At 54.9% G+C, this 12,796-nt stretch overlaps 1 protein-coding gene across 1 annotated transcript in view; it reads right to left on the bottom strand.

The window, feature by feature from the left end:
- Positions 1-8,315: 8,315 nt before the first annotated feature.
- The window catches only part of LOC135257153 (polypeptide N-acetylgalactosaminyltransferase 1-like), a 90,808-nt gene continuing 86,327 nt past the window's right edge, over positions 8,316-12,796 (bottom strand). The window contains exon 4 of the mRNA XM_064339617.1: positions 8,316-8,930. Within this exon, the coding sequence (XP_064195687.1) occupies positions 8,758-8,930 (173 nt within the window). The 3' untranslated portion in view covers positions 8,316-8,757. The remainder of the gene's footprint in view (positions 8,931-12,796) is intronic.

Below are 12,796 nucleotides of genomic sequence, written 5' to 3'. Positions count from 1 at the left end.
TGCAGGAAGCGCAGTCAGAAATGAGACCCGGCCAAGACCCGGCCCGGCCTGACCCACAATGCCCTGCTATCTGTGAGTGAGGTCACTGACACATTCCACCTGAATGCCAAGCAGAATATGCAGGAAAAACACATACATACGGTACACATACACATACACACACCCACACGCTCATACACAGGCACGCATGCACACACACACACCCACACGCTCATACACAGGCACGCATGCACACACACACACCCACACGCTCATACACAGGCATGCACGCATACACACACACACCACACGCTACCATGCACGCACACACACACACACACACACACACACACACACACACACACACACACACACCACACACACACACACACACACACACACACACACACACACACACACACACACACACACACACACTTGCAGGCCCCTTCGTCATGGCTTCCTTTTTATTTCATTGTTCGAAACTGTTTTTTTTCCCCAAGACATCATAAAAATGTTTGCTCTCATTACAATTTATGACAAGTGAGAAGCTGGAACAATAAACATCATACCCTGGCGAGTTTATTGACTTTCCGCTCTCAGTCAGACGCTGCTTTGTTTCTCAGCTCTTTCAGCGTAATTACTAAAACAAGTAAAGGTAATGCGCCGAATGAATGACGATGCCCTACACGTATATATTAATTGTAGTTTCTGGAATTAATTATTTAAAGGGAAACGCGAGGATAATTGAAAATAAACGAACAGCACGAAGGACTGTGGGGAAGATAAAAGGAACGCGCCCTCCAGTCCGCGCGGTTTCCTCAATTTCCTGTCGAAAGAAGCCAATTCACAACAGGCAGCAGGGCTTTCCTCCTCCTGCACAGGTGAAAGGCTCTCGAGCGCCCCCTTAAAAAAGCCCGTTAAAACAGCTGGATAATTCTGACAGACACCTCAGAGCGCCGTTTCTAATCGCGCCAGCGCGGTGATATGGTAATTACAGCCAGGCAACGGTTCCCTTCCCAGTCACCGCTGTCATCCGCCGCGTCGCTCCGTTTAAAGAGCACGCCGCCCTGGGAAAACGCGACCGTGCGCCGACTCACAGCCGGCGACGGGCGACGCGCGCGGCGTACGGCTTAATTAGAGTCAGGCGCCCGGTAATTAGCCAGGAATCCTTTATTAATGGAGACGTTGTAGGTGCTGACAATTCAACTGCGATTTAAGAACAGCGACGACGCTTTAGTTTATTATTGCGTGGCACGCGTCGACCCCAGACGCTCTATTTACAGCGCCTCCGAAAAGCGTCATTGTTACGCTGTAGGCCAGTAGTTCAGCTGGCTTGAACTGCCGCCACTAATTGGAGTCACCCTACACAACGTCACGATTAGCCACAATGAGCAACCGGTCCAGGAAGCTAGCTAAACTTGTTAGCGTCAAATTGGTCCGGTTCACAGTGCCGTTAGACACTGAGAAGTGAGGATATGGTGCAGAGGAAGACGCATTTCAGGTCCGGACAAACAGAGGGCTCCTACATCAGGGGTGGCACAGCCCCAAGCCCTGGAGGGCCACAGGGAACACCGATTTTCATGGTTCATCTGCACTCACCACAAATGGATGGAAGTCCTTTGTCTGGTAAAATCCTGTAGAGGTCAGAGGGGAGTAGTGCAGTCAAAGCACACCGCCACCCCAAAATTCCACCTCAGTTGACCCTATACCCACCCCCCCCACCCCCACACACACACACACTTTCTCAAACCTCACCCAACCAACTGTTTCCCCTGACCTCCCCAGGTGAATGTTAAAAGTAATAGCAGCCACAGACATTGGCATTCACATTAGAGGTGAGGCAGGCAGTGTGTAACATAATGGGGCAGGGAACTGCGCTTGTAACTGCAAGCTCCAAGCATCGGATGCCAGGTGGGGCCACTGCAATGGCACCCCTGAGCGAGGCACTTAAGCAGAGCTACTCCAGTAAATATCAGCTGTGCATACAGACCGTACGCACAGAACGCGAGCTGTGCAAGTATCTCTCAATAAGAGCATCTGCTAAACGGCAAAAAAGTGAAATTAGCGTCTGTCTGGCGCGAGCGCGCGCAGCGGCGGCTGTGCGAAGCAGCCGATCGGCTCCCCTCCGGCGGAGGCTGCCGTGCACGCTCCGCCAGCTGCGGGGGCCGCTCCCCGCGGACCCGCCGAGCCGGCGCGGAACGTTCCGGGCCCTTCCGTCGCCAACCTTCCCCGTCCCCAGACGTCGGCTTCGCTCGCGGCGCACCTGCCGGTAAAGAGTCTGAGGTAAAAACCCGCCAGTGTTCTTCCGCCGCGCCTCCTGCCAAAACAATAAGCGAAAGATCGATGGACCCGTCGGCCGGCGAGGCTTACATTGCCCCCCCCCCCCCCACCGGATGCTCGGGAGCGCTTTGTTCTAATTCTTACGACGTATCGCATTCCGGAACAATCCAGGCCCCTCTGGGGGCACCTTAACAATTCAGCTCATGCATGGAGGTGTCAAACCCCCCCCTCCCCATCTCTGGAAACGGGAGTTTGCTTCAAGAGCATACAAACCCCCCCCCCCACTCTGAGAGGGGCACTGCTGACTCCCCAGTAAGGACGGCCTTCATTGCGACCCCGGCTACGCAGCGATCTCCCGTCTCTATTTCACGCTCAGTTTTAGTGGAGCCGCAGGTCTCTGCTCTCTGCCAGCCGGCGATCAATGCAAATAAATCGACTGCTGAATACAGAACAGAACAGATCCTGACAAAACAAAAGATTAGCTCTGAAGCGTTCTGTGATATACAATGATGTACTTATAATAGCCTGTGAAGAATGTTCCTGAGAGCAATAAAGCTGTCATTAAATATACTTCATACAATATTGGCACCCCACCGCCGTGAAATTATTTTTCTTTTTTCCATGTTTGCTTGTATGAAGTCGGTTCACCACACGGCGAAAATCTTTAGCGCTTATTATCGTCTCTGTCAGGCACGCTCGGCCTTGAGGCTACGGCATCGTTATTCCAAAAACCTCCACCAGCACCCCGAATGAACCTCCAGCATTATCACTGGGAACGCTGCATTCTGGGATACGTTCCTTATTCGCTGCTGAATGGCCGTGGTTTCCGAATACAGCCTCCCTCGACGACCAGCCCCCCCACCCCCCGTCTCTCTCTGTCTCTCTCACTCTCTCTCTCTGTCTCTCTCTATCTCTCCCTCTCTCTCTCCCTCTCTCTCTCTCTCTCTCAATTTCAATTTCAATTTCAAAGTGCTTTATTGGCATGACAAATATAGGCACTTGTGTTGCCAAAGCAGTGGTTATAACATACAACTATATACAATTAATCCGTTATATAAAAAAAATAAAATAATAAAATAAAATAAATTAAAAAAAAAATATATATATATATATATACAAAAATATCAGTAAGTGATGTTAGGTGTGTGTGTGTGTGTGTCTGACTATCTGTGTGTTATGTGCATGAGTGAATATTATGTGTCTGCTTGTACATGTGTATGCTGTGTGTAAATGTGTGCATGAGGTGGTCACACATTGTCCCTCAGAGTATGGCAGGAGAACACAAATTGTGCTGCTAATATGCAGCAGCCTTTTTCTTCTCCTAATAGGTAGGGTAATCTATCGTCATTGGGTATATCGTTGAATTGGGGACATTTCTGGATTATTTTTTGGTAGAATTTTTGGCGAATTTGGTCAAATTTTGTGCATTCCATTAGGAAGTGTTTTTCAGTTTCAATTTGGTTGCCTTTGCACTGTTGGCACAATCTATTTTCTTCTGGCAACCATGATTGTCTGTGCCTGCCAGTTTCTATGGCTAAGTGGTGCTCGCTGAGTCTGTACCTCGTCAAGGTGGTTCTCAGTTTTTTGTCAGTAACTGTGGTCAGGTAGTTCGCTACAGCATACTGTCTTTTTAGGGCCAAATAACATTTCATTTTACTTTGCAATTTTGTTTTAGTTTCCCAGTAGGTTATATAATTCTGTTTCAGCTGTGTTGCAATTTGGTTTATTCTAATTATGTTTGTAGTTTTGTTCTGATCCTGAGCAGGTGAGGTGTTAGTGTGTGTTAGTGTATGTGGGGAACTAAGGCTCAGGACCAGCTGAGTGAGGGGATTGTTTGCTTTGCTCAACTGTCTGTCTGTCTGTCTGTCTGTCTGTCTGTCTGTCTGTCTGTCTGTCTGTCTGTCTGTCTGTCTGTCTGTCTGTCTGTCTGTCTGTCTGTCTGTCTGTCTGTCTGTCTGTCTGTCTGTCTGTCTGTCTCCTCTCTCTCTCTCTTCCTCTCTCTCTCTCTCTCTCTCTCTCTCTCTCTCTCTCTCTCTCTCTCTCTCTCTCTCTCTCTCTCTCTCTCTCTCTCTCTCTCTCTCTCTCTCTCTCTCTCTCTCTCTCTCTCTCTCTCTCTCTCTCTCCTCTCTCTCTCTCTCTCTCTCTCTCTCTCTCTCTCTCTCTCTCTCTCTCTCTCTCTCTCTCTCTGCCTCTCTCTCTGCCTCTCTCTCTCTCATAAGTCCAGTGAGGTCAGTCCTTGGAGGACAAAGGGCCTTTTTTCCCCCTCACAGCCCCAGCCCGCGACCGTCCCGTCTGACGCGGAGGAGCGAGCGACGCCCTCGCAGCCAGACCCCAAACCCGCGGCGGGCCACCCCGGAGAAAGCAGGCCAGACGTGCCGTAACCGTGAGAGCCTGTTTTTCTCCGGCGGGAGCGACGGCTCAGCGGTGCCAAGGGTGGGGAGAAAGGCCACCGGCTGAGTCATGCCCAGCGGTACCCCACCCCTCCCTCCCTCCCCCTCACCCCTCACCCCACACCCCCTGCCTCACAGGGGGGAGGACGCTCTGGCCCTGAGCTGAAGAGGGTTGGGGCGGAGCGCGAGGGCCGACGAGAGGAGGTAGGGGGTGCACAGTGAGGAGGGGGACAGTACAGGAAGGGGGCTGCAGTAGAGGTGAGCTGGGAGAGAGGGAGCAGGGAACAGGGAACGGGTGAGATAATTGGATGCAGTCGCAGCGTTTGGACGGTATGACGAGGCTCCTGGGCCCGAGCGCTCTCCTGCAGGTGGGAGGAAGAGAAACGAAGCGCTGCAGACATTTCTTTGCTTTTTCTCTTCCGTAATGGAGGAAACGGGTCTTGGGGAGAGGGAGGGCGAGGCGGGTCTCTGGCGGTCCGGGCTGTGTGTTTCTGCCTCAGCCCGGAGGCGTGGCCAGGGAGGCAGGGAGGCAGGTGATGGGCCTTCTGATGCGAGGGGGCTTCCCCGCCACGGCGGAGTCCGTTCCGCGCAGCTGGGGTTAGGGGAGGCGGAGCTGAAACATCACGCGGAACCGGCGTGGAGCAAGCTAAACGGGGGCGGTCGAAGCCAGCCGGCTCTCCGGAGGGACAGGAAGTGAGCTCGCCGGCCGCGGTCGTAGGGAGAGGCCGCTCGCCTGATTCGCTGGATTGGCTCCTTGGCGTGTCCTCGTGCAGCAGGGAGGCAGGAAGGGGCCTGCCAGACCTGCGCCCCCCTGAGGCCTACTGCTGCAGCTTCAGCTGCATCTTTTTTCAGTTAAGCCTTACGTGCTCAATGAACCATTTCATTGAGTAACGAGTATCAGAACCTACAGCACCAGAACCGTCATCTACAACGGCTTCCTGTCCCCCAGCCAAAGGCTGCCCAACACCCAGGCCTGGAAAGCTGCTGCCCAACTCCTGAGAGGGAAGGTGAATCGTTACGTTCAAGGCGACCAGCGATAACGTTACAGCCGAACCGCTATACGAACCTACAGACATCGCGGCCCGACCGCCCTTTAGGACCAGGACCCGAGAGCACCCGCGACTCACCCCCGCCCAAACTCCAACGAGCAGACCGCGTCGCCACGGCTGACGCCAGCCTCAGTCCCACAATCCTCTCTGCACAGGGGTGGATAATTAAGCCCGTTTCCTACTCCAGACTCCGGGCGGTGAAGGGATAAAGAGACGAAAATAAGCACGCACAAAAAAAATAAATGACAATAAAAAGGAAAAAGGCAATGAATCCAACAGCAGTCTGGCTGACGGGGTCTGGGCGCTTAAAAAATAAATTAAAAACTCAGATTTTATTGGCCAGCTCCAGGTTTAAAGCAGCGATTATCAAAAGGGGCAGCAAGATGCCTAACCCCATTTACTGCGTCTTCCTGGAAACGGGGAGGGAAGGCGGGAGCGTCTGACCGCTCCCAGCTCCGCAGTCTGGAGGGCAAACCCGAGTCTTCCCTCGGGGGGGGGAGGGGGGGGGGGGGTGAACAGACGGCGTGCGGACCCCCCCCTGAGAGCAGGCTCCGCTCCCAGCTCGGCCGCCCGGCAGCCCTCCCCACGCCCGTCAGGAGCGGGTCTGTCATCCTCAAAGCGCCGGCGGACGCTGGGCTGTTTGGCGTTTCTGAGCGTTTATCACTTTTTTACGAGACGGGGTATCGGTTCCTGCAAGGCCGTCGCCCGCCGTCGAGCGCGAAACGCGCCCCTTTTAAGGTTCCGTTAGATTTTTTATTTAACAGTTTTACTACGCCGGCTCTGGGTCTACGTTCTCTCTGGATGGAAGGAGCTGAAGTGAAGAGTGCAGGGGCCCTGAGAGAGGAAAGGAACGGGTCTCACAAACACTCGCTCAGGTTTCCTGTGCAGAGTGTTTAAAAAAGCCCTGTGTTCCCCCGACACGACCCAGCTGGGGTTTCTGTCCCAGTGTAAACCTCCTACACAACCCCCCCCCCCAGCCTGCTTCAGTGTAAACAGTGAGCCTGCACTCGCCGTGCCTTTGGGCCCTCCCCCTAACGAGGCGGGGGGGGGGGGGGCTTTTGCATCCCGGAGGAGAACACCCAAAGCTGAGGCCTGAGAGCCAGTCAGAGACTAGCGAGCTCCATCCCAAAGGGACTCCTTATTTCCTGTCACAGATCCTCTCGGGGTACGAACGGCACATTTAGAGGTGAATGAGGACGGGCTCCAGCAGAATCGAAGGCACTGTGACACTTGGTTGGCGGCTGGCTGTCTTGAATAATGCTTCAAAGAGACCAGAGAGAGCCAGAAACGCTTTATTTTTTCATTTAAGGTTCGAATGCTCTTCACTGGATATCCCCTTCCCACAGAGAGGCATTACATAAATAAGGAGGAACATGCTCTGTGACTCAGGAACTGTGAGGTCTTCCATTAAGTCCATGAAACAAACCAGAGTGTCACACGGATCTCTACTGGCTGGCACGCGCTCAGGTTTGTGTTGTCACAGACGAGCGCGCCAGTCTTTCGATGGCGGGCCGCGGCCGCCTTGTTTGCACGCGCTCCCTCGGCACCGGCCCCGACAGCGCTGCCGCCGTCGGCCGGGCGACAGCCGTCGTCATAGCACAGCGCTCCCCAACACCGCGCCCGCCGAGAAATGAAAGGGTTTAGCGCTCAGGCGCAAAACCTCAGGAGCTTCCCTCCAGCGGCCGCCAGAGCCAACGCCACATCCGCGGCGGCTCGGTAGCGGATTCCGCACGCGCTTTCACACGCAGTCACGCACGGGGGGGGCGAGGCCCGCTCCTTATGAGGAATGACAAAGCGCAGACTCTGGAAGGCAAGCCTACCCGGGGACACAGGGATTGCCGTTGTTCGTTTGCTCCTGTCTGATCGCGCGCGCTTCGCCGGCGTTGCCGGGAGACCAGCAGGGGCACGCTCAGCTTCCCGGGGAACAGGCGGCGCGGCTTTGAGGGGCCCTCCGGGGTGCCGCGGTCATGTGACGGACCGTTTTCAGGGAGGGGAGAGCAGACGCAGGGAACACACCGGCGGCCGAGGACGCCGTGGCTCGAGCGGGGGACGGAAACGCTTCGCTATTTCTATTTCTATTCTTCTGTTTTCCTCTAGCTCTGCGCGGGCGTACTGACGGGCGTGGGCGCGAGCCGCGCCCGGCGGACCCGAGCGAAGCGGGCGTTTTGTTTGGACAGGGAAGGTCAGGAGAGGGGACGGCGCAGCCTCCCGCTTTCCAAACAGAAGGACGGGAGCGGCGTCACCAGGCTAGCGCTGCGCCCGCCGCGGACAACGGAGCGCGTGGGCCTGAGCAAACAGCCGCGGCTCCTCCCGCACGTGTGTCAGAGAGACGGAGCACCGAGCGCAGCGCGTGTGAAGAAAAGAGCCGGAAGGGTTCATAGAGGAGAGGGGGAGTCAGGGCGCGTGACACACAATGCTTACAGGTCCTCGCCTTCAGGCATCTTGCTTTCTCTTCCCCCGCTCAAGGGCACGGGCCATGGCATTTAATGCAAATGGCTATATTAATAGCGGACAGCGCAGCACATCTGATGCCCCGCCACCCCCCAACATGTCTGTAGGCGCATAACCGTGACTCCCCCCCCCCCCCCCCAGATGTGTGCTCCAGCAGTCAGCCACCGGGGTAAAATTTCTCCTTCCATCACATCAAAAATTCTGATTGAACACCTGGCCATTATCATTAATCCAACATTCCACTAAAATGCTAAATCTGCTGTATACTTTGCTACAGCCTCCATAATCCAGTTACTGTTGACCACGTATCCAGTGCCACTGCTGCGTGACGCACTTCAGCGAAACAGGTTTTTCTGGAATGTTATCACATACTGAACCCGTAGCATCTGATAGCAACTGTTGGTACAAGGCGGCTAACAGTGAACACTAACAGATAATACAAATGTCTTCCTCCCACATTTGAATATCAACCAGATATTCAAAATTTCGGTGTGATGTTAGACCCAGCGAGGAGGGCGGGGCCTTGAAGATTTGCACCCCATGCCCACCCCGGCTAGGAATGCTGGGATACCGACAGTGATCTGCCCCCCCCCCCCGGGCACCACTCACCCTTCCAGACGCACGTCAGGCAAGGTCCTGTTGAGGGCGATCATCTCGCTGGCCATGAGGTTGAACTGATTGATCTTGAACATCTCCTTCATCTTCTCCTGGTTCTCCTTGGGGATGACCACCGGCTTGCCCATCTCGCCCGGACCGTCGTGGGGCCTCTGGACCACCTCTGCGGGGGTCACAACACACAGGACACACACAGGAGAAAACGCCGGTGACCATGTGACAAGGGAAACAGACCTCAAAACCAACACAGCAGAAGTGAATATGCTGATTTAGGACACAGGAGAAAACGCTGGTGACCATGTGACAAGGGAAACAGACCTCAAAACCAACACAGCAGAAGTGAATATGCTGATTAAAAACAAAAATCTCTGATGAAGTTAAAGAACAGCCAACAGTGGGAAGGTGTCATTATTCAGTTTCCCTGACTGGAGAGGCTCATATGGAGCGACACGTTGCTCATTCCCAACGGGGGGGTGCTTATTCCCCTCCCACACACACGTATCCCTCTTTTCTCGCCTCACCTATCAAACGCTCCGCTCCGTTCTGCACGCAGCGATGGTAAATGCGTTGAGATGAATGAAATGAGTAAACGCGGGGTTAGCGCGCCGGCGCGGTGAGCGGCTGCGGGTTGGCTGTCGGGGGCTAATGAAACGTGCAGGAGCCCAGGGAGAGAGCGGAGGGGCCGGCGCGCAGGATTAAAGCGGTTTCCCCTCTCGCTGATCGCTCACTTAAGGCTGAGGGGACACGGCCCACTGATCTCTGAATGGAGCTCGTCTCTGTGGATTATGGCGGGGGGGAGAGGGGTTCTCATTCATCTCTGCAGATCATCAGATCACTTACACGTGTGTGTGTGTGTGCGTGTGTGTTCGTATGGTGGTGGTGCATCGTTGTATCATGTGTGGTGCGTGTTGTCGTGCATGTTTGTGTGTGTGTGTGTGTGTGTGTGTGTGGTGCGCATTGTGTGTGTGCGTTGTCGTCGAGTGTGTGCATTTGGACATGTCCGTGTGTGTGTGTGTGTGTGTGTGTGGGTGCGTGACGTGTGTGTGTGTGTGAACAAATCTATATTCCCGTCGATGATGGGTTTTCGGGGGGGAGGGGGGTCTAAGTCAACACATCCACGGCAGTGCTGATCTGATGAGAGAGCGTGTTTGTGTGCAGCGGTGTGTGCTCTGATGTAGAATGACTGGAAACTGTGATCTCCCGCTGGTGTTTTCAGTGCGCCATTCGACAATGTTAGTGTGGAAGAGGCTGGCGTGGGATGAGAGACACACTGCAGCCCTGCGTGGCGGGCTGAAGGTTCACTTCACCCCTGACTCCGTCGACAGAAATAACATTTCACTTTTTAAAAAAATGAAACGCAGAAAAACACCAGCTTCAGAAAGAGTCGTCAAGTCCTCCAGCCTGCCAGAACCATCGCAGAACAGGAAGGAAGGAGGACTCGGATAAAGAGCGTGCGCTATCTTTCCCTCCTTCACCCCATTCCCCCCCGGACCCCCCCCCATCCGAACGCCTCAATCCCGCCGGAGTGGGCGGCGGAGCCGCGGCTACCCGCCAGACGCAAACCAATTAACCGGCCGAGCGGGGCGCCGAAGCGCCCATCTCAGCGCCGGGGAGGGCGGGCGGCTGCAGCTGAAAGACGCAGCGTCACTCCGGTCAGGCTAATTAAACTGCAGACGGAGAATTAGCGCTGACGCGAACGGGGACGGGGGAGGTAGCCGCCGGGGGCGGGGAGGGGGGTGCGGTCGCACCCGGCCGTTTTGAGGGTCCCTCTCTGCGCAGAGGTTGCCGCCAATGAGCTCTGGCGCTGAGCACGCGGGGGAAGGAATGTGAAGAGGTCATGGCCCTCAGGCCGGCACATGTAGGACGGAGAAGGGGAGGCTGGAGCAGCACCATGGACGCTTCAGTAAGCAGATAAACACCGCCTCAGAGCAAGAGCGCTCACAGAACAACGAGCTACAAGAACATAACAACAACACACACACACAACACACACCACATACGGCAAAAAACCCCACACACCCATGCTGCAAACCACACACACATCGCAACACACAACACACAAACGCGCACCACCCCACCACAAGCACAACCACCACACATTCACACACTAACACGCAGCCCCTCAGACACACCACACAACACACCACCCTCGCACACACACACACACACACCCAACGCTCTCATAACCACAATACAACTCGCCACAACTTCAACTCCCGGTCTCACAGCAGCAGTGCCAGAGCAAGAGGCACGTGAATTATTCATCCTCTGTGGAGCCGCTCAGAGGCGCAGGAAGTAGATTCGAGCGGCAGCGGCACAGCCAGACGCTACACGTGCTAATTTTGTTTGTCACGTAAATGTGTGCATCAGCCACCGTACGCTGACATTTATAAGAGCGTTTTAAGATTCATCCTTTTACAGAGCCCGGGGTTTTGCAAATGCTTTCCAAATCCCCCAGCTAATCCAGGTTACGCCTTAATATTCATTATAGAAACATTATTCGCTAGAGAATGCTCAAATGGGTAAGTTTGCTTTAAATCCTTGCATCCACATAAACAATGGCAGACCCTGTTTGAGTGGCTTATTAAAAACCTTCACTTTGCCTTTTGATCTTTTCTACATGCCAGGGATAAAAAATAAAAATAAAAAAAAACAAGACACGAGTATTTTTCAAAGCAACTATTTAAATCTTAATAAGATGAAAGCGGACTGCTTGAGGAAGATTACAGCCGGCTTTTGCGACTGGAAAAGGAGATTAAATCTGCCTGGCTCTGGCTCCCCCGCGAGCTCGCGGTATCGCACGGAAAAAGATGTCACGCTTTTCCCCCCCTCCTCCCCGTTTAGGCCCAGCGAGGTTTCACGGCCCCTTCTGGAGAAGGGGGGAAGGTTTCGGTAAAAGGGGGCGTGTGATCGGCGCCCGGCGCCCCGGCCAAGCGGGCGACGGCGCGGCTCATCGCCGACGCGCTCAGACCGGGCCGCCGCGGCGATTACCGACGCTCCCGCAGCGCCGCGCGTGACGACGGCCGTTCTGATCGTAATGGCGGAAATAACGACCCGGGGGCTAATCCGTTATCCCGTACGTCAGGGGAGTCTGACTGCGATTCGGCGAAACGCCTCGCCCTTTCCATTTCAGCCCCGCACCCCCCTAGCCCCCGGCCCCCGGCGGTGAAAACCGAGGCGAAAGGGACGCGAGGCGCAGGTGGGGCCGCTCCTGATCCGTCCTGTCCGGCTCCGTCACTGATGTCAGGCCCCGGGGCATGCTGGGAAACAGGGGCCGCCTGGCCTGTGGCAGCCGAACGGGTTCGGCCCGACGGCGGCGGCGGCAAAGCAGAGTGGTTCTCTGCGGTTTGGATTCGGCCCGGGGGAGACCTGGGCTCACGACCGCACACTTGGGCGAAGTCCTTAATCTGAGCTCACTCACCAAAACAGCTGCGTGGAACCAGCCTCTAAGCTACTGCGCGTAGAGCAGCCAAAAAGCGGTTTCTGCTACAAAAATAAATAATCCAAGTGAGAATATGGTCACAGACAGGTGTAAATGTCATATCTGGCGACATAGTCCGCCCCTCCCCAACTCCCTCTGTGGAGCCAGCGAACCCTCACCCCAGGCCCCACAGTGAGCTGCAGTAACAGACGAGGCAGCACCCCAGTTCGGCACAGTCCAGGCCCGGCTGGAAGAGTCAACCTTCAGCGAGAAATAAAAACAAGACCAGGTCAAAACCTAGTATAAGGCTGGACCGGCTGACCAATGGTGTACCGTCATCACTCACTCAGTCACTCAGTCAGTCACAGACATTCGCGTTTGCAGGGCTGGCCCCGCTGTTGCGGTCCAGCCCAAAAAGCAGAAATGCATAAATAAAGCAGAAAAAGCCCTGGCAGAGGCAGGTCGATCGTCTCGCAGCCCAGCTGAGCCGTAATGGACCCTGTGCGTGCGCAGGCTGATCTGTGCACAGCAGAGCGGCCGGCTCTTAAACTGCCCAATGCAAAGGGGAGGCCTTCGCGGAGCAGCAAACCGCACATTTCCATATCGGC

The sequence above is a fragment of the Anguilla rostrata genome, chromosome 1 (genome assembly GCF_018555375.3).
Source record: "Anguilla rostrata isolate EN2019 chromosome 1, ASM1855537v3, whole genome shotgun sequence".
In the NCBI taxonomy this organism is placed as follows: Eukaryota; Metazoa; Chordata; class Actinopteri; order Anguilliformes; family Anguillidae; genus Anguilla; species Anguilla rostrata.
Note: the sequence above shows the minus strand (reverse complement) of the source record. Positions and strands in the feature narration are given on the sequence as shown.